Below are 26,098 nucleotides of genomic sequence, written 5' to 3' on the forward strand. Positions count from 1 at the left end.
AACAGTAAGCACCTAACTAAGACTTGTTTCTCAATATTAAATGAAATATAAGGTTTTTCTAATAAATAATTAAATAAATAAAAATACCGACAATATTCGTAGTAATTGAGGATGATCACAGTTTACGAGTCAAGACAAATCATTATTGTAGCGATTATACACAAAAAAATAATTTGACAAGACCGCATTAACGTTGTCGTTGGATGGATAACACGTGTCAAATTGAGCGTCGTTGGATGTGATTACTTTATAAAACCAAGACTGTCGGCGGAAGCGCATTGCGCACCCTCTTACCCGGCCGACGGGATAATTTTGGTGTCGCTTTCCACCGACGAAAACAGTTCTAAGGAGAGAGAAAGAAAGAAATAACGAGGCCAGCTGTCAATTATCTGTCAGAAAAAAAAAAAAAAAATAACTTCTTCTTCTTATTCAGGTCCCACGTTGTTGTAATTCTGAAAAATTAAAATATATATGGTCCCACGTTGTCTACAAGATCTTGTTTGGCTTGGAGTTTTCTTTTCTTCAAATTTATATATTTATTTTTTAAAACTTGATATAAAGAGGGAATTTGTTGAAGAAAATGATGTGTAATGACTTTATTAACTAAAAAATAAAAGAAAAATATAAAAGAAAAAAAATTATTTTATTTTCAAAAAGAATAATTTACACCAACAAATTATTTTCTCTAAGAGCTTGTTCGGTTTGGAGTTTTATAAAAATATAAAGAGAGAAAAAAATAATGATTGGTTATGATTTTGAGGAGGTAATGATTATTTTTGATAAAAAGACTTAAAAGGTATTAATATATATAAATAAAATAAAAAATAATAATTTAAAATAAAGGGTATTTTAATATTTTGGTTAATGATTTAAATGATGTGATAGATAAAAAAGAATGAAGTGATATTTGATATAAGTTTTTTAAAAAACACATATCAAACAAGGCCTAAATAATAGGCGGTAAGTCTTTTGAGCTCACATAATTCAAAGATGAGGTGAGAATTGGAGATGAAAAAAAAAGCTTATTGACCTACCACCTACTTTTAACATTAAAAGCTTGTTTGGTTATTTGAGATTTTTATTAAACTTGTTTTTACAAAGAAAAGTTATTTAGATTTTTAATTGATCAAATTATTTTGTATTTTTATATTATAAATTTTAATTTTATAAAAGTAAAATAAATATATTTTAATATTTTTGTTTTATAAATTAAGTAATTTGCCTATTAATAAATAAAATGTGATATGAGTAATTATCAAAGGAGCCCTCAAATCTCAATGCTAAGACACTATCAAAACCTTCAATGATAGTCCAATCCAAAAGCATCCGATTTTAGGAATATATAGTTTTAATATGATAAAATAAATATATTATGGTTGAATATATATATATATATATATATATATATATATATATATATATATATATATATATATATGATATATTTAAATAATCAAACTGTCAAAAATATATTAATTAAAATTATAATTTATAAATAAATTCAATAGAAATACCAACATTTTTGTTTAATATTTGTTTAATAAGAAATTTGTTTAAAATTATTAATTTATTGATGATTTGTAATTAAATTGTTTGATTAATATCAAATCTGATTAAAATTAGTTCACAACGAGAGAATATGAATTATTAGATGTTTAAGGTCGAACATTCAAAAAGTTATCATCAAACCGACCAAATATTTTATACATTTAATATGTCAAATATAAAGTATTATGTAAAGTCATAATCAAATATAACCGATTTAAAATTAAAAAAAAAATCTAATTCACGAAAATCCATAATCAAAGTATTGTTTTAATAATGATATTATTATTTTTGTGTACATCAATTTATTAGAATTCATCTTTATTTAGTTTAATATTCTGAAAGGAAGAGTGATAATTTATTTATTAATTGTTTTCTTATAGTGAATACAATTTATACATAAAAAAACTAATATTGTTAAGCACCTTATTAAGGCACTTAGTTCAATATAATGATTAAGGTGCTTAACAATAGTTTTGATGATGGATTACACGTGTTATTTATGATTTCTGATTACCAAATGATTATGCCCCTAAAAAAGAGTGAGTAAATTAATACCATTATTAGGCAGGGGATTGAGACTTAAAAAATTAACTAATAACCTAATAATTAATAAAGCATTGACTGAGGGTTAATTATTAATTACTGTTTAATTAAGTACTTTAAGGGTAATTAAGTCAAGTGTTTTATAATAATCAAGAAAACATTACAATATATATTATATAAAGTAAAGTAAAGTAAAAATAAACAAACAATCACTTTTATTAAAAATATTCCAATTATTTCCTTCATTCTTTTTTCTTTTGCTTTTTCTCATGCCTTTAGTTTTCTTAATCAACTATTTTAAGCTTAAAAGTTTATAGTTTTTTTTTTTTGGTAAAGAAAATATTCTATTAATTATCAACAACCCATTATTGTGACTTCATATTTTAATAGGAGATTTTGAATGAAAATCAAAGTTGAGATGTATGTCCCAACTTACATAGAAATTTGTTTAATTAATGTTTTTTTTTTAAAATAACATAAGTTTTCATGAAAAAATGCATGCATAAATGAATCAATAAATCAATGTTAACTGTGAAGGAATAATTTGCATTTTGTTTTAAATAAATGATTTGCATCCAATCAGGGACGAATCTATGTAGGGGTTCGGTGGGCTGAAACTCACCCCGAAAAAAAAAAACAATTTTTTTTTTTTTTACGGTAGAAATATGACATTACTCTTAATTTCTTAAAAAAAATTAATATAATTCATTGTTTTTTTATTTAATTATTAAAAAATGATAAAACTTTACTTTTATATACTTGTTTTTTTCAAAATTTTCTCGTTATTATTTTAAGCTCCCCCTCCGTTCGAAATCCTGGGTCCGTCACTGCATCCAATAATATTATCATTTTAATTATTAATTTGATTTTGCTATTCATTAATATGAATTATTCACACTTCACCAACTCTATAGATTAAATCTCATCCACAAAGTAAGCATCAATATGACCCATGCGCATTATTAATAATAATGTTATTATAATTACAATTATTATTATTAAATTATATATCTTCATTAATAGTTACTGAACTAGTCTTGACACTTGAAGTAGTGGTTAGAACATGTTTAATATTTTGTACCAAACATTATTAATAAATCTTCTTAACAATAAATTAACACAAGATCTCAAAACATCAGTTATTTTTAATTACTAGTGAAACAAAAATTGAGAGTGATGTGATATATATTATTGAGTTGACTAATTTAATTTAATTAAAAAAAATACTCAATAATTGTATATTGTACAAATGTATTTGTTTTCAAATATACAAAATGGTGTTTAGATGTCATCAATGTTGTAAATGAAATGCAATAATTTGAGGGTAGGTAAAATAGACAGTTGCAGAAGCTGACTATTAATCAATATGGTCATTTATTACTAATAAATATATATAGAAATAAATAAAAATTCAATTAGGTTAAATTTCATGCATGTTTCTCCCCTGTAATCAACATAAAACAATAACATGAGAGAGAATTGGGTTTGTTTGTTTAGACAATTGTAGATATTTTTCTTAATTATATAAAAAGTTTATTAGAAGAAAAAAATCAAATCTAATTCTTTTTTAAGATTATTATTTATTTTGTAACAATTAACATTTTTATGGTAATCATATAAAAGATAATTTTTATCATTTTTCTTACAATAAAAGCAACCAACCAAACAAGCCACAACATCTTCCACATGCCAAAACAGCTTATTTCTTTCTTTTTGTGCATGTCTATACATTCACGCAACACTGTCGGTGTTGGTAAACTTTTAAGAAAATACTAAATAAAATTTATTATTATTGTATTTTTTTTTTTCAAATTTATAACCTCATAATAATAAAAGTTTCAATCTTATATAAGTGCAACAATAATAAAATATTTTCAGCTTAAAACATTTTTTAATGAGAATTGAAGGTTCAAACTTTATTTGGACAGCTTTACTATTAGCCCATAAAACACTCAAAATTATAAAACATGAAAAAAAAATTACATAGGAAGCAAAGCACATCTGTCATTTTGTCTTGCACAATAACATTATTGAAAGTTATTACTACTGAATAAAATAAATAATAGACAACTATACATTATATAATTGATCAATCTTTAATTCCCACTTTTCTTTTTCCTTTTTCTTTATCTCTTTCCACAATTAATATGTAGATCTATGGGTTAATTAGTATTATGGCACATGGTATGAGACTATGAGTTTAATTTATCCACTGCTAACTTTAATATATGACCAACTCTTCTAGCTAAGCTAATCTATAAATATATACATTTTTCTTATAAAAAGATATCATAAATCCAATTAATATATTATATTAGCACATCACATGCTCATTTTTTTTATGGGTTTTAACTTTTATTATTTTATATGTTCAAATCCAAAAAAAAAAAATTAACCATATTTTGTAGACAAATATATTTTTACGAATGAATAAAATCAATAGGATTGATCTTTGTATAATCCGATCAATAAATCAAAATCGATGATTGAAAATTTAAATAAATCAAATTCACTAAGGTAAGGTAGTTTAAGTGATAAGAGTGATTCTTAAGAGATCAAATGTCACAAGTTTAATTTTTATTTAAAACGCCTTAAATAAAAGCAAAAATAATGAGTTTGGATCATAGTTTTAAAACCCGGCTCGGTCATCAACCCGGTGAAGAAACTAGGTCACTGAGTTACTAGTTTAATCGGTGGGTCAATTGGTTCAACTAATGTGTTTCATATCATAATAAAATAATACAAAATAGCAAAAATCCATCAATGCCACTTTAAATTGTTTTTTTAGTATGTTAAAAGCGTTATTAGTTGGTTCAGGTAGGAGGTTGAACTTGATGTGAATAAAAAAGTTTGTCATTCTTAGTGTCTAAAATTAGAAATCGTAATCTACCAACATGGAAAAACCAAAAAATGGAGAGAAGAAAATTGAGAGATAAGTGAGAAAGAAAATAAGTGATTTTTTAAAAATAAAATAAATCCACTAGGTTAACCCGGGTTGTCGGATTTTCGGTACAACCGACGGGTTAACCGAGTTTAACTAGGTTAATTGTATTTCCAATTTTTCATCAACTCAACCTGGTTTAACGATCGGTTCACCGGATTTATTGGTCCGACTTGTGGCCGGGCCGAGTTGTAAACTATGGTCTAGATGATTATGATAACTTCCACATACACACCATTTTTTTTTATAAAATAGATGTCAACGATTTAATTATGAATTTTGGGTAGAAACTAACCCTAGGTCTTCTTTGGTTTGGGTTATTTAAATAACTAAAATTTAAAAAACATTTTTTTAACTGATCTCTTTTATTACATCACTCAATTTATAAAATAAAATATTTTTAATTTAAAATTATTATTTTTTATTTTATCCTTATATATTAATATCATTATAATATTTTTACCAAAAATATTTTATTCTTCCATAAAATCACCTTCAATTAAATAAGTTATAATTTTAACCCAAAAGAATAAAACTATTTACCAATTAACACTTTAATTAAAAAAATGTAGAAACATAATGATTATTTTTTCAATATTTAAAGATGACTCTACATGAGAGAATAAAAAATTTTTTATTATTATTTTGTTAATCTAATTAATCATCTCTCACTTCCCCCCACTCGTTGACAAACAACTACAGCTAGCAAAAAGAAGAAAACTTTGAACATGTTACACAAATCTAGTAATTGAAAATCCAATTAGTTGTGATTCAACTTCTATTCATAAACATAATATTCAAAAACATAAAATAAAAAAAGTTTGATTATTTGAAATGATTAAAAGTACTATACAAAAAATGAAAAAAAATATATATAAAAATGAGTGATATTCTTCTTCCTACGTTAACACAGTGACAGTCTCCACCGCTGCTTCGCTGTGAACCAATCCCACTTTCACCACCTCATGTGTTCAGGGTCCCACCGCCAAATGCTCCGATCACACAAAATAATTTTACAGGCAGATTCATCAAACAAATCTTTCTTTCTCTCTCTCTCTCTTTCTTTCTGTCCGTTCTGTGTGACTTACGCGTTGAAGTTTAGAAATCCCCCTCTCTATCCTTTTGCCCTTTAATTATCTCTCTCTCAAAGAAGAGAGGTGAGGGAAGAAGAAGAAGAAGAAAAAACCATTTCTGCAAGGTGGGTTTCAGCCATTCTCTGAAGAAAGGAATCTAAAGTGAAACCCACCAAGGGGATTTTAGGTTCCTTAGTAAAAAATCTACATAAATGTTGTATCTTTGGACTTCCCCCATTTTGGTTTAACGAGGAGTTGTGTTTTTTGGGTTCTTCATAAGACTATTCAAGTGATTGACTAGTGAATGTGAAGAATTTCACTTTGTTTCAAGTTTAATGGCTACTAGAGGACGGCTTATTGCGGGTTCACACAACCGGAATGAGTTTGTTCTTATCAATGCTGAAGAGATTGGAAGAGTAAGTTTCTTCTTTCTTCTTTTAGAAACCCAATTGTAAAGATCTGTTATTTCATTACTCTGTTTCAGTCAAAATAGTCTAGTTCATTCATGGCGGCTTTCTTCTTGTTCATTGGCTTTCTTAAGCTATTTCTATTACATGGTAGGTAGATCTAGATTTAATTCTTATTCATTTGTTTGTGAATGGATAACAGGTAACTTCTGTGAAGGAATTAAGTGGACAGATTTGCCAGATTTGTGGTGATGAGATCGAAATTACGGTTGATGGAGAACCGTTTGTTGCTTGCAATGAATGTGCATTTCCAGTTTGTAGACCTTGTTATGAATACGAAAGGAGAGAAGGAAATCAAGCTTGCCCTCAATGTAAAACCAGATTCAAGCGCATTAAGGGTAATCGCAAAACCATATCTTCTGAAATCAAGAATGTTTTTATTTATAGTGTTGTATACCATTACATGCAAAGTTAACAGTTTCTGAGTGAAGATAGCTACTTTGTTTATTTTCAGGTAGCCCTAGAGTTGATGGGGATGAAGAAGAAGATGAATTTGATGATTTGGGTAATGAATTTGAAGATCATCAATATGCTGCAGATTCAAATCTATCTTCTCACCACCATAATTCCGGTCGTGTGGGTGCTCACAACTACTCCTCAAGAATCACCACCCCTTCAGAATTCGATTCTGCTTCTGTTAATCCAGAAATCCCTCTTCTAACCTACGGGGATGAGGTGAAATCAACGTTCTATTCTTTATTGTTCTTCGTTTTATCATTGCTGTAACTGTAATTGTTAATGGTTTTGTTTTTTGTTTGAAGGATTCTGTTATTTCAGCTGATCAACATGCTCTTATAGTCCCACCGTTTATGGGAGGTGGGGGAAAACGTGTTCATCCAGTTTCATTTCCAGATTCCTCTTCAATGTCGGCAGTTCCTCCTCGTCCCATGGATCCGAAAAAGGATTTGGCTGTTTATGGATATGGTAGTGTTGCTTGGAAGGATAGAATGGAAGAGTGGAAGAAGAAGCAGAATGGAAAACTTCAGATGGTTAAGCATGAAGGAATGATCAATCCTGAAGAAGATGAGCTTGATGATCCTCATTTACCAAAGTAATTAAACTAAATAATAGGTTTTTAATCTGGTTTTGGTTTATACTTTCATTCTTAATTTATAAATTATGATGATTTAGGATGGACGAAGGAAGGCAGCCACTTTCAAGGAAATTACCGATTCCATCGAGCAAGATCAACCCGTATAGAATGGTGATTTTACTTCGTATGGTCATTCTCGGGTTGTTCTTCGATTATCGTATTCGTCATCCCGTTAGAGATGCATATGCTCTTTGGATGGTATCAATTATTTGCGAAATATGGTTTGCTGTTTCGTGGATTTTCGATCAATTTCCTAAATGGTTCCCAATCAAACGAGAAACTTACTTGGACAGACTCTCGCTAAGGTACGAGAAAGAAGGGAAACCGTCAGAATTGGCTCCTATCGATGTATTCGTTAGTACAGTCGATCCCATGAAAGAGCCGCCTCTCATTACTGCAAACACGGTTCTTTCGATCCTAGCTGTTGATTATCCTGTTGATAAAGTAGCTTGCTATGTATCCGATGATGGTGCAGCCATGTTGACATTTGAAGCGCTCTCGGAAACCTCGGAATTCGCTAGGAAATGGGTCCCGTTCTGTAAGAAGTTTAGCATTGAGCCTCGTGCTCCCGAGTGGTATTTTGCTCAGAAACTCGACTATCTCAAGGATAAAGTTCACCCTGCATTTGTTCGTGAACGACGCTCGATGAAGGTATTATTATTTTTTTGAAAAAGTTTGACTATTTCTCATTAATCCACAACACCTTGAAGGTGACAATTGTGGGGAAAACGGTATGTCATGTGTTGTCACAAGTTTAAACAAGCAAAGAATAAAAAAAACATCAAGAAAAACACAACCATCGGTCACATTTTACCGTTTGAGATAATTGTGTGATTTGTTTATATAATATTCAAATCGTTTGTTTGTTTTGTAGAGAGAATACGAAGAGTTTAAGATTCGAATCAATAGCTTGGTTGCCATGGCTCAGAAGGTTCCGGAAGATGGTTGGACAATGCAGGATGGTACTCCATGGCCGGGAAACAATGTTCGAGATCATCCCGGAATGATACAGGTGAAAATTTAGAGCTTGTTTGATGAATAATATTTTAAAATGTTACACAAAAATAATGGTATTTTAGTTGTTGATTTAAATGATAGAGTGATCGATGAGAATTGGTTTAACATTGGCTTCTTTTAATCAATAGGTGTTTCTCGGGCACAATGGTGTTCGTGACGTTGAAGGAAACGAATTGCCCCAACTTATTTACGTTTCCCGTGAAAAAAGGCCAGGATTTGATCACCATAAGAAAGCCGGAGCCATGAATGCCCTTGTAAGCTCTCAAGATGTCTACTTCTTCTTTTTTGTTTCTATTGCATTATGACTCTTTTTAGAACAATAACAAGTTGTTGGACCCATTTCCATGTCTAATTCTCTTCCAAATTTCACAAATGTGGATTTAAAAATATTTGAAAAGAGCTTTTTTGTTTGGTTCTCAGAATCTTAGACTCCTCAATATTGTTCCATTCTGTAAGGGTACTATTAATCTTATATCAAACGTTGTTATTTTTGGTTGATGTTATTCAGATACGAGTATCGGCTGTCATATCAAACGCACCTTATGTGCTGAATGTGGATTGTGATCACTATATCAACAACAGCAAAGCGTTAAGGGAATCCATGTGTTTCATGATGGATCCAACCTCCGGAAAGAAGATATGTTACGTTCAGTTTCCTCAACGATTCGACGGCATTGATCGTCACGATCGATACTCTAATCGCAACGTCGTGTTCTTCGATGTATGTGAAGCAATAACTTTCTCATCTTGTGGACACCAAATTGGAATTTTAATTTTCATTATTTTTTTTACTAACTTAATTTGCAACAGATTAACATGAAAGGGCTGGATGGGATTCAAGGGCCAATTTATGTTGGAACTGGTTGTGTCTTTCGGAGACAAGCACTTTATGGCTACGATGCTCCTAAGAAGAAGAAGCCACCGGCAAGGTCTTGCAATTGTTTGCCCAAGTGGTGCTGCTGCTGCTTGTCTAGTCTTAGAAGGAAGGGTAAAAAAGGGAAAACGGGTGATGTTAAGAAGACAACGTCAACGACTACGACGGCGATGATAACTGCGAAGAGCAAGGATTCTTCGACGCAGATTCATGCGATTGAAAATATCGAGGGAAGCGATAAAGGTGAAGATTCAATCATACAAATGTTACCTTGTTTGATCTTGAGATTTTTATGGGGTTATTTGAAAATATCCTGCTCTAAGGAATAAACTGGTCTTATATTTTTCTTGTTTTATTTGAATTTCAGGGATTGATAATATTGAGAAGGCACCTCTAGTTCCTTGGATAAAACTAGAGAAAAAATTTGGACAATCACCCGTTTTCATTGCGTCGGCGCTTCTCGAGGAAGGCGGAGTTCCGACTGGAAAGTCTTCGGCTTCACTCTTGAAAGAAGCTATACATGTTATTAGTTGTGGTTACGAGGATAAAACAGAATGGGGCAAAGAGGTAACAAAAAAATAATAATAATTCATCCCAGTTTTTATATTTCCATTTGTTTATTTTTGTTTTAATTTTCCATTTAGGTTGGTTGGATTTATGGTTCGGTTACTGAGGATATTTTAACGGGATTCAAGATGCATTGCCACGGTTGGCGATCTGTTTACTGTATGCCTAAAAGGCCTGCTTTTAAAGGATCCGCTCCAATCAATCTTTCGGATCGTCTCCATCAAGTTCTTCGATGGGCTCTCGGATCTGTTGAAATTTTACTAAGTAGGCATTGTCCTATATGGTACGGGTATGGATGTGGATTGAAACCGCTTGAACGGTTTTCATATGTCAACTCAATTGTCTATCCTTTGACGTCTGTTCCTTTGCTCGCATATTGTACCTTACCCGCTGTCTGTCTCCTCACCGGCAAGTTCATCGTTCCTGAGGTACGTTTTCCAAAAGATGTTTTCTATTTGAGTTAAAATGTTATAAAAATAAAGTAAGACATTATTGTTCGATCTAGGTTATATTATAGATATAATTTCAAATAACCCATTATCCTCTTTATCAGTTCTATTATGAATCACATTGTTCAAATCTTCAACTAAAAAATTATAATATTCTTGATTATTTAAAACTAAATACTTTTCACTATATTTACAACCCTAATGTTTTTTTTTATCCAAATGACCCGAGGGTTATTGGGATAACCATTAGGTTATTGACAATAACTTTATTGGGTATAAGTTATTTAGAAATTATTTGGTAAAAAGATATTTTGAGTATAAATATATAAAATGAAAAAAACACATACCTATACATTAAATAAATAGAGAATATTTTGATAATTTGTTGATAATTTTTAATAACCTACCATCTCGATGGTTATTATTATATTTTAATTGATAATTCGAATCAATAGATCTTGATGCAAACTAGCCCAAAGCTGAAGTTTTCTTGGTAATAACTAACTTCCAATTTTGTTGTCTTATCAAACTCGACAGATTAGTAACTACGCCAGTATTATATTCATGGCCATGTTTATATCAATTGCTGTGACTGGCATAATGGAGATGCAATGGGGAGGTGTGACAATCGACGATTGGTGGAGGAACGAGCAGTTCTGGGTTATTGGTGGTGTCTCTTCACATCTTTTCGCGTTATTTCAAGGTCTACTAAAGGTTCTTGCTGGAGTCAACACGAACTTTACAGTTACATCAAAAGGAGGTGACGATGGGGAATTCTCAGAGCTTTACCTCTTTAAATGGACAACATTGTTGATCCCACCTATGACTTTGTTGATCATAAACATTGTCGGAGTTGTGGTTGGGGTGTCGGATGCAATCAATAACGGGTACGAATCATGGGGACCACTATTCGGGAGATTGTTCTTTGCTTTGTGGGTTATCGTCCATCTTTACCCCTTCTTAAAGGGGTGGATGGGTAAACAGAATAAGATTCCAACCATTATTATCGTGTGGTCAATCCTTTTGGCATCTATCTTAACCTTATTGTGGGTTAGGATTAATCCGTTTGTATCGAGAGATGGTCTTGTACTTGAAGTATGTGGGATGAATTGTGACTGAAGACCGACGATACTACGATGAGAAAAAGATTTGGTTTTTGGTGGATGCTTCGGGTGTGTATGGTTGACACGCAGTGTAGATAAAAAAAGGAGGAAACATTTATATTTGTTCTGCAAAGTTTTTTATTTTTTTTGGTTTGATTCTTTGGAATAGTTTGTGAGTGGTTTTGAGATAGAGACAATTTTCTTCTTAGACATTTGTTCCCTTGTCTCAATAAGTTAAAGGGATGAATGTGTTGTACTTGTTCAAGTTGTTCTTTGTTATTTATATCTATCAATCAATCCATTTCAATGGAATGTTTAATGGTCAATCTCAATAAGATACTCATTGAAATATATATTTGATTTTTATTATCACAATCACTTGTCACAATGTTTAGTTGTTCGTTTTGGATTATTCAAATAATTAAAAAAAAATATATAACATCATTTTACTATCCTCTTATTAATTAAATTAATTTATTAATTAAAATATTAAAATACTTTATTTTTTAAATTATTGTTTCTTTTACGTCTTTTTATCAAAAATAAATAAATATATATATTCTTACATTCTCAAAATTATCGCTGATAAAATAATTTAAACCTAAACAAAGCCTTACAAGATATTCAATGAAATAGATTCATTTGTCACCATTTTCACTTTTAAGGACATCTAACAAAAAATAGGTCTAGCATAGTTTTTGTCCCTTGATCATTTGTATGTAAAGCGATAGATAACCAAGCCTCCGTTTGGTTGGAGGTATAGCACTGTTTATATAGCATAATAATATGTACAATACATTTAATTAGTTGTTTGGTTAAAAATTATATATTTACAGTATTTATAATCATTATAAATTATACCTCATATGCCGTATAATATGTATAATATGCTGTATAAATTAGTAACTGATAGCACTAGGTATAAGGTTTACTAATTTTATTCTTCCATATTTAGCTTACATATAAATTTCCATTTATAATTATATACTCAACATTTCTGATTTTTAGTCATATTTTTCATTCTCTCTTAATTGCTTATCAAGTTCTTCTACTCCTTAACTGCAAATCCTCTTTAGTCCTTATCAAAAAAAAATCCTTCAACCTAAACTACAAATCTTCTTTAATCCTTATAAGTTCTTCTTCTCCTTCAACCTAAACTGCAAATCCTCTTTAATCCTTATCATGTTCTTCTTCTCATTTAACCTAAGCGACAAATCCCGGTGAAAAATGGGATTTCTACTCGACCATTTAGAAAAGTCTCTAGTGATTTTGGCTTTGTATATATAGGTCAAGATTGAAGGATTTCCGTTGTTTCCTTATTTAGTAAAGATGGGTGTTTTAGCTTCTGGCCACACTTTGTGGTCCGAAGAGAAGAAGAGAAAATCATATATAAATTATTTTAAAATATTTATACGATAATCAAATATAATTTTTAATAGTTTAAATATAATTAATAATAAAAACTAAAATAAGATAAATATTAAATTAATAATTAAAATAGTTTATATAAATATAAGGGTAAAATAGTCTTTTATTTCTTTTCTTATTCCACCAACCAAACACAAAATTATAAAATATATACAATTTATACCTATATTGAATTTTCAACAATACACATATAACCTATATAATTTATACATCTTAATACCCCATATAATTTATACCCTTATAACTTGTACCAATATAACTAATACTTCCTACCAAACGATGCCCAAGAGTAATAGTTTAGAAAATGAATACTAAGAGTGGATCGTGTTAACTTTTTAGTACATTTTCGATTAACTTAACTATTAAGTCTTCAATTTATTCTATCTTTTTTGTTTTTGTGAGAATCATTCGAATAGTTTATCGGTTTAGTTTCATTTTACTGATTTATCGATTAACCGATTTTAACGGTTCCGGTTAAACCGATTTTTACCGGTTAAACGATCGATTTTCGGTTGAATTATATTTCTACCGATTTTAATTATATATTTATATTTTATAATTTATATTAGTTATTTTTGTAAATATTATAATATTTAATTATTTATATATATTAGTCATTTTAATTTTTAAATTAAATTTTGTATAGAATTATTTTATAAAAAGAAAATATAATTATATAAAATTATAAAATAAATAAATAAAAAGCAACTAAAATAGTTTAATTGAGATATGTAAAATTATTTTTATAATATTAAAATAATTTAAAATTATATTATGATAAAATTCTTGACAAAAATTGAATTATCAGTTCTGGTACTCAAAACCATAAAAATCGATACGGTTGGTTGATCGGTTCGTAAAATAAAGAGGAAAATCGAACTTAACCGAAACCAGTTAATAATTGATTTATTTAACTTTTTATTTGAGTGAATAAAATTTATGTTTCATAAGTGTGAATTTATCATAATAATTTGTGTTTTTCTTCCTAATCTACTTCTTTTTTAACATTTTTTTAAATTGAGGTTGAATTTGGATGAGAAATTATAAATTTATATTTAACAATTTTATTTATTTATTTATTTCTAATTGACATTTTATTATCCTTACAAATGGGCCAATTACCTTTGTAAATTTGTGATCAAGTTATATATAGAATCTCGGCCCATTTGTCATTGGGTGTTCTTCTGCTGGGCTCATCAAATCTAGGTTATACTCAATTAGAACAAACTTCCTAAAATCTCACTATATCAATCGCAGCCATTAGGGTTTACTTATCATCCTCATTCCTCAGTCGACGACGCCCTCACGCAGTAAGGCAGCTCAAGGTACATTTCTTCTATCTCCATTTCCTTGTAATGTTGTATTCAGTTTCTGATGCTTAGACTTATGGTGATGAAACTTATTGACTGAAATGAATGTGCCTTTGAATGATTGATATGAATAATGTATTGATTTGTTCTGTGTTTTATGATCTTGAAGGATGTCGCACAGGAAGTTCGAGCACCCCAGACATGGGTCTCTTGGGTTTCTCCCAAGGAAGAGGGCTAACCGTCAAAGGGGAAAGGGTATGTTCTCTTTGTTTATAACTAGAATCTCATATACCAATTCATCTTCTTAGAAATGAACAGAGGTAAAGATTAATCTTTTCGAACTTTCAACTCTTTAACTCTTACAGTGAAGGCTTTCCCCAAGGATGATCCATCAAAGCCATGTAGGCTTACTGGGTTCCTAGGTTACAAGGCTGGTATGACCCACATTGTTAGGGAGGTCGAGAAACCTGGATCAAGTAAGAAATTGATAGTTTTTTTTGGGTTTGAATTTGTTATGTTGTAATGAATTAGCTAAATCTGATATGTGATGTTATGTTTATGTTAGAGCTTCACAAGAAGGAGACTTGCGAGGCTGTGACTATAATTGAGGTTCCACCAATGGTAATTGTTGGAGTTGTTGGTTATGTGAAAACCCCACGTGGTCTGAGGTCTTTGAACACTGTCTGGGCTCAGCATTTGAGTGAGGAGATTAGAAGAAGATTCTACAAAAACTGGTGCAAGTCAAAGAAGAAGGCTTTCACTAAATATTCAAAGAAGTATGAATCTGATGAAGGGAAGAAAGACATTGCAACTCAGTTGGAAAAGTTGAAGAAATATTCAACTGTTATCAGAGTCATAGCCCATACTCAGGTTCTTAAAATTTTCTTAAGATCTATTTAGCAAGATGAATATATGAATTATGAAGACTGATAGCTTTAATTTGCCTTTTTGTTTCAGATTAGGAAAATGAAGGGTCTAAAGCAGAAGAAGGCTCATATGATGGAGATCCAAGTAAATGGTGGATCAATTGCAGAGAAAGTTGACTTTGCCTACAGTTTCTTCGAGAAACAGGTTCCAGTTGATGCTGTTTTCCAGAAAGATGAGATGATTGATATCATTGGAGTTACAAAGGGTAAGGGTTATGAAGGTGTGGTCACTCGTTGGGGTGTGTCTCGTCTTCCTCGAAAGACCCATAGAGGTTTGAGGAAGGTAGCTTGTATTGGTGCATGGCATCCTGCCCGTGTCTCCTTTACAGTTGCCAGGGCTGGTCAAAACGGTTATCATCATAGAACTGAGTTGAACAAGAAGATTTACAGGCTTGGAAAGGCTGGAACTGAAACTCACACTGCTGATACTGAGTTTGACAGGTTAGTTTTCTCTTAATATTGGATAATGGTTTTTTGTTTTACAGATGGATGAGTTTTATCTAAATTCCATTTTATTATATGATGATAATAGGACTGAGAAAGATGTTACACCGATGGGTGGTTTCCCTCATTATGGTGTGGTGAAGGACGACTTTTTGATGATTAAAGGATGCTGTGTTGGGCCGAAGAAGAGGGTTGTTACTCTTCGTCAGTCCCTGCTTACACAAACTTCACGTTTGGCTCTTGAAGAGATTAAGCTTAAGTTTATCGATACATCTTCCAAGTTTGGACATGGAAGGTTCCAAACAACAGAGGAGAAGCAGAAGTTTTATGGAAGACTCAAGGCTTAGTGATGATAATGATATTTTGATGACTGAAGTGGCCTTTCTTTTTCATGTATTTTAGTTTTTTATGCCTTGTTTGACTTTATTCTGGGCTGCATTTCTGGATTCTTACACCGATTTTGTTCTTGGTTTTGGTCATGAATATTAGTTTTCTCTGTTTAATCAGACAGAATTGTGTCGGTATTGAATGGCTATTTATATTTCTTTGTTGTTGGTATCATCAAATCATAGTATTGACTTAATTTTTTAAATGTTTTGGATTTTATTTTTGGTTTGTTTTAAAATTAGGTTTTAATTTAGGAAAAGGTTAACGATACTGTCATTTTAATTAAGTTATTTTAAATAATCTTTTTTATTTGCTTGTTTTCCCCTAAGTAAGGACAAGAAATGATTTTGGGGCTGGTTAACACTAGTATATATATTGTTTTATAAATTAAAATATTTTAGTATTTTAATTAAGTATAGTTGTGTATAGTAAATATATGAAATTCTTGTATACAAAACGCTCAAAACATTCACTCCTCCCTCCATTTCCTCACTTAGTTTTTGTGTTTTAGTTTGATTATTCAGTTTCAAGTGCAGATATTTTTTTTAATTAGTTGATTATGTTAAATTTATCTTACTCTTCACTTGTTCTAAGTAATGGGTCAGTGTTGTTTGACAATTTATTTAGTAGTGGATTAGTGTGTTAATCTCTTTAATAGTTAACTAGAATTAATATTTTGTAGGACATCAATTATTTGATGAAGTATTTAAGATCATTTTTTATTAATATTATTATTATAAGTTAGAATAGACTTTTGATTAATACTTTGTACCATTTGTATCAAGAGAGAATCACCTCTCTAGGGTTTGATTTGTAATCGAAAAGGGTGGAGTAAGACGCATTCGATTCATGGACGAAAAAAACGTGAAATAAGACGCATTTAATTCACAAGGATGGACAAAAAAACGACAACAACCTTGCTAGGTTACCCACCTTCATTGGTCAGCACTAAGACCACTAGAGTGAATTGTCGGAAAATTTGCTATGGCAAAGGGATGTGGCATCTAATCGAGAAAAATGTGAAAGAACACGCATGAGCGGACTGTTTAAGCGAAACTCAAATAGAAGAACTAAAGACCAAAGATTGCAAAGTGAAACACGTCCTCTACCTAACAATCGACAAAGTTACTTTAGAACAAATCTTTGATCGCAGTTCAACTAAGATTGTTTGTGAGTCTTTAAAGAGAAAATTTGGGGGCAACGAGAGGGTCAAGAGATCTCTGTTCAACACTCTAAAACGCGAATTTAAAATCCTAGAGACGAAGAAGAGTGAAACAATTAAGGAATATTTCGCGAGGGTTACGACTGTAGCAAACCAGATGAGAAACAACGGAGAAACAATGTTGGACACCATTATCGTAGAAAAAATCCCAAGAACCTTAATTGAAAGGTTTACCTACGTTGTGGTTTCGATAGAAGAGGTAAGAGATGTCAGAACTATGTCAGTCGATGAACTACAAAACTCATTTGCTGTACACGAGCAGAAATTAAGTCCATCGAAAAAGAAGAAAATCAGGCCTTGAGAATGTCTATTTCTCTTAATGGAATAATAAGAGGTAAAGGGTTGGATAGAGGAAGAGGCGGAAGAGAATGACATTTGACAAGTCACATTTGAATGTTTCAAGTACAAAATGTTGGGACATTTTTAGATTGAATGTTCTGAGTGGGACAAGACAATTATGCGGTAGAGGATGAATAAAATAAGTTCTACTTATGACTAATGTTGAATTAGAGGTTCCAAACAGCAGCTCCACCAAAGTACAAGCAGAGCTCAAAAGTAATTATTGGTTTCTAGACTTAGACTGCTCAAATCACAAGTGTGGGGAACTACATTGGTTCACACATTTGGATACTAAGTTTAATCACTATGTAAAAATGGGAAATGACATGAAAATTGTTGTATTGGGAAAATGAAGCATCCAAATTAAAGGGGATGACATTAAACAATTGATTGAAGATGTTTATTATGTTCTGGAGCTGAAATGTAACCTCTTGAGTATGAGTCAGTTACAACATAAAGGTATATGACTTCTTCTGCTAGACGATGAAGGCAAAATCTATTATCCGAGAAGTGGATTAATAATGACCACAAAAATAAACTCAAATATACTTTTTAAAATCAATGCTGAGAATATAACACTTCAAAAGAAAGCCAAAGTAATAAAAAAGTAGTCTCTACAACTACATGTCTTTAAACTATTTCTGATGAGAAATCTCAGTTATGATACTGTAGAATGTGACATCTTAATTATTAGAGTCTACAAAATATGCATTTTTAAAATATGATAAAAGGATTTCTTTAATCACCACTCCTGAAGACACTTGCTATACTACCTGATTGGAAAGCAACATATGAAAAACCAGTAAAAAAAATATAAGTGGAGAGCCACAAAGAAACTGCAGTTAATTCACTCAAATCTTTGTGGTCCTATTATTCCAGCCTCTAGTGGAGGAAAAATGTACTTACTAATTTTTATTGATGATTACAACAGAAAAATATGGGCCTATATATGTGAAAAATCTGTTTTTTTTGAGAAATTTAAGAACTTCAAATTAATGGTTGAAAATGAGAGTGAACTACAACTAACTTGCCTTCATACCGATAGAGGTGAGGAATTTACCACCAAAGAGTTCAACCAGTTTTGTGAAGAATTAAGAGACAATTAACTGTAACATTCACTCCTCAATAAAATGGAGTTCCAAAAAAAAATAGGACAATAATGAACTCTACAAGGAGCGTGTTGGCTAGTAGAGAAATACCTAATTTTTTTTGGGTAGAAGCAACTGACTGATGTGAATACCTAATGAACAGAACAGAAGTCACACTTCCGTAGTATATAAATTGACTCCAAAATAAGTATGGAGCAACATAATACATTGTAAGTCACTTGAACGTTTTTGGTTGCATAGCTAATACCTTAGTTCCTGTACAAAAAAGACATAAATTTGATGATTAGAGTCATATTTGCATATTTTTTGAGTAGAGAATCTAAGGCATATAAACTCTATGATCCAGTGTTAAGAAAGATCATTGTGAGCAAATATGTGATATTCGAAAAAAGAAAATGGTAGGAATGTAAAAATAAATGTCTGAATATATTGTAGAAAATGAAGAGGAGTTAGAATCTTACAACTCATCATCTGAAAAAATAACAACAAATCAACCTAGTCTGTTTCCAGCTCCTCTCAAGAAACAACAACAATTCAACCTCCTCAACTTACTGTCCAATCTGTAAAAATTAGAAGCCCCTTCCCCTTAATGACACAAAATTATGTATTTATTGAAGACTCATCAAAAAAGAGGGATGAAATGATGTGGCTTAACTTATTACTCTTGATCCTGTCACTTATGAAAAAGATGCACTCAATAGAAAGTGAAAAGAAGCAATGAACCAAGAAATATCATCCATCGAGAGAAATAATATATGAAAGCTAGTGAAGCTTCCAATTAAGGCAAACAAATATTGAAGAGAAGTGGGTTTTAAAAACTAAATTCAATGAGAATAGAGAAGTTGATAAACATAAGGCCAAATTAGTTGTTAAAGGGTACACACAAATTATGGCATTGACTATAACAAAGTATTTGCTCATGTAGCTCTCTGAGATATTATTTGTATGATCATTGCAATAGCTGCTCAACAAATGAGGAATCTATATCAAATGGACGTGAAGAGTGCATTCTTCACAGAAAACTACTTGAGGAAGTATTTATTGACCAACCCAAGAGATTTGAGAAAAAGAGGGAGGACAAAGTTTATAGACTAGAAAAAAACTTTGTATGGATTAAAACAAGCTCCAGAGAATTGTTCAGCAGAATTGAAGCTTATTTCATCTGAACCAACTTTGTTTGTTAAATTAATTGCAAAAAGAAAAGTAATGATTGCTAGCTTATATGTTGATGATTTAGTTTTAACAGGAAGCAATGAGCAAATGATTGATGTATTCAAGAAAAAACTGTGATGTAATATTTTGAGATGACAGACCTTGAATTGATGCAATTTTTTCTAGGAGTTGAGGTAAAGTAAGATATCAATGGGACTTTCATAAGACAAAAGAAATATACAAGTGAGATTTTGGAAAGATTTGAATTAACTGGTTGTAATCCTATCCAAAATCCAGTTATTTATGGAGCTAAATTTAATAAGGATAAAAGTGGAAATAACGTTGATTCAACAAGATACCAACAAATGGTTGGTAACCGATGTATCTCACAATCACTAGACTATACTTGATGTTTGTAGTAAGAATAACAAGTAAGTACATGGAGTCACCCATTGAGTTGCATTTGAATCTTGTAAAAAGGATACTCAAGTATATAAGTGAGACCGTTGGATTAGGTGTATTATATGAAAAGGGAAAACAAAGAGAACTTGTTGGGTATACCGACAGTGACTACGATAGAGATTTTGATAATTATAGAAGCACATCTGGGTATATTTTTATGATAAGAGGAGGAGCTATATCATGGTCATTTAGAAAATAACAAATTGTTACACTTTTCTCTACTTAAGCTGAATTAGTGGCAACCACTTCTGTAGTATGTCAAGTACAATGGATGAGAAAAATTCTGCAAAAACTCTATTAATCACAAATCAAATGGATTACAGTTTTTTTGAAAATATTTTCACTATAAAAATTGTCTAAAAATGTTGTTTTGCATGGAAATAACAAACACATTAACACTCGTTATCACTTTATCAGAGATTTATCCAATGAGAGCTTAATAAATTTTGTTCATTGTAAAACTGAAGAACTGTTGGCTGATATTATGACAAATGTCTTGAGATTTGAGACTTGTAAAGATTTGAGAAGTTTGATTGGTGTCACTAAAGTTAATTTAAATTGAAATACAATCTAGTTAAGGAAGAAATTTGTTAGAATATGTTTGAATAAAATGTTAGTCTAATTATGTAGTTCCAAGTGCACATGTTTAACACATATTTTTTTTAATTAGTTGATTATGTTAAGTTTAATACTCTAGGTAGTGGGTTAATGTTTGACAATTTATTTAGTAGTGGGTCAGTGTTTGACAATTTATTTAGTGTTGAAAATGAACAATTGGGCATAAAATTAATTGGCTGAAAAAAGTGGAAGGGGTGCAAATCAAGGTCCCGATTTGTAAATTGAGAAAAGTCCTTCCACATACCTTGATAATAAATGTGGAAGACAAAAAAGTTCTTCCACATACCTTGGTAATGAATGTGGAAGGCATTGGACTTTCCACATGCCCAATACCTTTGGATTACCAACTTCCCTCTTGGAGACCTATAAATAGGTGAGTCCAAACATTGTGAAAAACACCAATTTGAAAGAACATCCATCTCGTTCTATCTCATATATTCTCTTTATTTTTCAATTCTCTCGGTCCTTATCGGTATTGATTTTCAGGTATATATTCAGTTCGCCTGAGTAATAATTTTGTGCTAAGTAATTACCAGGTTTCCCCATTGTATCCTGGGAAATAGGCGTTAGTTTAAATCCTCGAAGCACAACTGGAGAGGACGAATTTGTTTTAGAAAACTATACTTTGTATAGGCCTCAGTTTGGAATTTTCTGTTCACGTTTTGAGTTTATTGACATAGTGATCAAACAATATTAAAACAAATTCATTTTCTTCTACTCATTACATGTTATTGATTTTCAGTTATGGCTACTAAACCAAATGATGTTAGCATTCAAGAGGAAACTAATATCGTCGCACATTTTGTTGTGATTCCTACGCATAACACCCATGGTGAAAAACCAGAAAAGTTCTCTAGTGTGGATTTCAAGAGGTGGAAACAAAAGATGTTGTTCTATTTGATGACTCTAAACTTGGTTAGATTTCTCATTGTGGATTCTCCTAGGCTCCAAGAGGAAGAGGGTGAGAGCAGTGTTGAGTTCGTTAGTGTGTTAAATGCATGGAAACATTCTGATTTTCTATGCTGAAATTACGTATTGAATGGACTAGCCGATTCATTGTACAATGTGTACTATGAATGGAAGATAACTAAACAACTATGGATCTCCCTCGATAAGAAATATAAAACCGAGGATGCTGGAGCCAAGAAATTTCTTGTGAACCGCTTCCTTGATTTTAAGATGGTGGATTCTAAATCTTTTATGAGCCAAACTCAATAAATCCAAGTGATTCTTCATAAGATTCACGCCGAGGGAATGACTCTAAGTGAGTCTTTTCAGGTAGCTACTATTATTGAGAATCTACCACATAGATTGAGTAATTTTAAGAATTACTTGAAACATAAGCACAAGGAAATGAATTTATTGTTAGACTTCGTATCGATGAAGATAACAAGAGTTTTGAGAAAAAAATAATTTCTCCATATTGGTGCTAAGGCAAATGTTTTTTAGCATGGTCAAAGCTCTAAAAGGAGAAATTTTAATCCTGCCAGTAAAAGGACAAAACTCGAACCAAGGGCAGACATTTAAAATAGGAAATTCTTAGAGAAATACTACAATTGTAATGGTACTAGCCACAAGACACCCGAATGTAAGAAACCAAAGAAAATTCGGTAAGTAAATATGGTGGAGAACATATTTCAAGAGGTTTTAAATATGAATCTCTGTGCTATTATTTCTGAAATCAATCTTGTTGGATCTAATCCAAGGGAGTAGTAGTTTGATACCGGAGCCTCATGTCTGTACTGACAAAGAAATGTTTGTAACTCTTGATGAATCAGTTAATCAATCAATTAATGGTGAAAAGTTTTTTATGGGAATTCTGCTACCCCAAATATCAAGGGATAAGAGAAAGTATTTTTAAAGATGACTTCAGGGAAAGAGCTAACTCTCAACAATGTGTTGTATGTGACAGAGGTGCGAAAGAATCTTGTGTCTGGTTCACTTTTGAGCCATCATGGTTTCGCATGGTTATCGAGTCAGATAAAATTGTTTTGTCTAAGATTGAAATGTTTGTAGGGAAAGGTTATGTAAGCAATGATTTGTTCAAACTAAGTGTAATGACGATTGATTAAGTCTACTATGAATAAAATAAGATATTATACTTACTTATTTGAATCTTCAAATTTGTGGCATAGTAGACTTGTACATGTTAATTATGATACTATTCGTAAATTAATTAACTTGAAATCCATTCCCACATTCCAAATTGATAAATAACACAAATGTGAAGCATATGTTGAGAAAAAACTCACGAGATCATCTTTTCAATCTAATGAAAGAAATTGTGAATCGCTTGATGTTATTCACACTGATTTATGCGATCTAAAGGGAGTGCAAACACATAGTGGAAATAAATATTTTAGTACTTTTATTGATGATAGTACAAGATACTGTTATGTATATATCTTCTCAAAAGTAAAATTAAGACGAGGCAATTGGAAAATTTATCCACTACAAAAATAAAGTTGAAAATCAACTTAATAAGAAAATCAAAGTATTAAGAAGTGATCGTGGGGATGAATATGGATCACCATTTGCTGAGTTATGTGCTTAACATGGTATTAAACATGAAATAATTGTCCCTTATTCTCCTCAACAAAATGGTATTGCAGAGAGAAAAAATCATACATTGAAAGAAATGATGAATGCATTGTTGCTTAGTTTTGGTTTGGTTTGTCACAAAACATATGGGCAAAAGCTGTTCTAACAACTAATTACCTTTTAAATAAGGTATCCGTAAGAAATTAGACAAAAGTCCATATGAATTATGGAAAGGAAGAACCCCTTCTTATTAATACTTGCGAGTGTGGGGTGTCTTTCTAAGGTAGTAGTACCTACACCGAAAAGGTAAAGATTGGACAAAAAAACTATTGCTTGCATTTTTATTTTATATGCTCAAAACAGTAGTGCGTATCACTTCCTTGTAAATGATTCTCAAATTTCTGATCTTCATAAGAATACAATAATGGAATCAAGAAATGCATTGTTCTTTGAACATGTCCGTGCAAATCTGCATGTGAACGGAGTTCATCCAAGAGAACTATCGAGACTTTGAAACAAGAAATCAATAATGAGATTGAACACGATGATGAACATGAGGTTGAACCCAGACATAAAAATAGTTAGAATTGAAAATTTCATTGGTCCAGATTTCATCACTTTAATGATAGAAAGTGAACCTCAAAGCTTTCAAGAAGCTATGAAATCCTTTGAGGGACATCAATGGAAAGAGGCTATAAATTTTGAAATAGACTCCATTTTGCAAAATCATACATGGAACGGATGGATCTTCCTCCAGGTAGTAAAGCACTAACTTATAAGTGGATTTTCAAAAATAAAATGAAGTTAGATGGAACTGTTGACAAATATAAATCCAAACTAGTCATTAAGGGCTACCATCAACATGAAAAGTTTGATTATTTTGACATGTACTCTCTTGTGTCGAGAATAACTTCTATCGATGTGACACAATTGCCGCTTTGCAAAATCTTGAAGTACACCAAATTGATGTAAAAATCGCTTTTCTAAATGGAGATTTAGAAGAAGAAATTTACATGGAACAACTCGAAGGGTTTTCTGCACCTGAGCAGGATAACAAGGTTTGTAAGTTAGTGAAGTATTTGTATGACTTGAAACAAGCACCAAAATAATGGCATGAAAAATTTGATAAATTAATGTTAGAAAGTAGATTTAAGGTCAATGAATGTGACAAATGTATTTGCGTTAAACAAATGTATTTGCGTTAAGAGAATAGAAAATGGTTATGTCATTTTGTGTCTTTACGTAGATGACATGCTAATTATTGATAGTAATGATTGAATATGATTAAATCTATTAAGGCACTTTTGAACTAATTTGACATGAAAGATATGGGTTTAACTGATGCCATCATTGGAATTAAAATATATCGAACTTTGAAAGGATTAGTTCCGAGTCAGTCTCACTATATAGACAAAATGCTTGAGAAATTTAATAAGGATGATTTTGGGTTTGCTAAATCTCCGATAGACTTAAGCCAACATTTGTCAAAAAAGTTCGAGGTGAGTGTGTCTCCCAGTTAGAATACTCTTGAATCATTGGAGGTCTGATGTACTTAACGAGTTGTACACGACCACCCATAACTTATGTAGTGAGCAAATTAAGCAGATTCACAAGCAATCCATGTGTTGATCACTAGAAAGCAATTGTTAGATTGCTAAGTTACTTGAGGTACACTCGTGACTATGAACTACACTATACCAGATATCCATCTGTTATTGAAGGATATAATGATGCTAATTGGATATCTGATATTAAAGATTTAAAATCAACAAGTAGATTTATATTCACTCTAGGAGGTGCAACAGTTGCTTGGAAATCGTCTAAATAAACTATAATAGTCAGATCCACGATGTAATATGAATTTATTACTCTCAATAAATCGTCTTATCTTTGAAGATGTTCCTAATTGGGTAAAACCAGTGTCAGTTATTTGTATACACTATGATAATCAATCTGCAATTGGAAAAGCACAAAACAATGTGTATAATGATAAGTCTAGACATATACATTGTAGACACAATATCATTAGACAACTTCTCTCAACTGGGGTTATCTCTATTGATTACGTGAGGTCAAATGATAACATAGAGGATTCATTAACTAAAGGGTTAAACATAGAGTTAGTTGCGAAATCATCAAAATGATTGAAACTAAAGCCTATAGGATAAATTAGTGCGAAGAAAAACCCAACTTACGCTGACTAGAGATCCCAAGAACTAGGTTCAATGGGTCAACCTAATTGCACTAGTTTGAAAGATCACAGTGAGAATTTTACCCTAACCTATTCCTATCTTAAACCGTGAATACTGAGGATAAGCTCATAACTTTTAATGATTCTGGTAAAAGTAACATAGAATCACCTATGTAAAGAGAAATGAGGCCGCTTTGAAGGAATTGTATGCTTATACAACCAAGCGTGTGTTCATGGCCAAAACGAACACAATTTAGAGAACTGAATTGTATTAGGAAGAGTCTTGTGTGAAGT

At 31.3% G+C, this 26,098-nt stretch overlaps 2 protein-coding genes across 2 annotated transcripts; both read left to right on the forward strand.

Moving 5' to 3' along the window:
* The first annotated feature begins 6,116 nt into the window (after nucleotides 1-6,116).
* LOC124928930 (cellulose synthase A catalytic subunit 6 [UDP-forming]-like) lies at nucleotides 6,117-12,001 on the forward strand. Its single transcript, XM_047469183.1, has 12 exons — nucleotides 6,117-6,521; nucleotides 6,715-6,910; nucleotides 7,027-7,247; nucleotides 7,334-7,623; nucleotides 7,704-8,316; nucleotides 8,540-8,677; nucleotides 8,811-8,936; nucleotides 9,191-9,403; nucleotides 9,493-9,799; nucleotides 9,924-10,123; nucleotides 10,201-10,551; nucleotides 11,110-12,001. The coding sequence occupies exons 1-12, from the start codon at nucleotides 6,441-6,443 to the stop codon at nucleotides 11,689-11,691; spliced, it is 3,318 nt and encodes a 1,105-aa protein (XP_047325139.1). The 5' UTR covers nucleotides 6,117-6,440; the 3' UTR covers nucleotides 11,692-12,001.
* A 2,288-nt stretch (nucleotides 12,002-14,289) lies between these two features.
* Nucleotides 14,290-16,339, forward strand: LOC124931338 (60S ribosomal protein L3-1-like). Its single transcript, XM_047471781.1, has 6 exons — nucleotides 14,290-14,428; nucleotides 14,583-14,668; nucleotides 14,779-14,889; nucleotides 14,979-15,283; nucleotides 15,371-15,780; nucleotides 15,872-16,339. The coding sequence occupies exons 2-6, from the start codon at nucleotides 14,584-14,586 to the stop codon at nucleotides 16,128-16,130; spliced, it is 1,170 nt and encodes a 389-aa protein (XP_047327737.1). The 5' UTR covers nucleotides 14,290-14,428; nucleotide 14,583; the 3' UTR covers nucleotides 16,131-16,339.
* Nucleotides 16,340-26,098: the final 9,759 nt, after the last annotated feature.

This window comes from Impatiens glandulifera, chromosome 3 (assembly GCF_907164915.1).
Source record: "Impatiens glandulifera chromosome 3, dImpGla2.1, whole genome shotgun sequence".
In the NCBI taxonomy this organism is placed as follows: domain Eukaryota; kingdom Viridiplantae; phylum Streptophyta; class Magnoliopsida; order Ericales; family Balsaminaceae; genus Impatiens; species Impatiens glandulifera.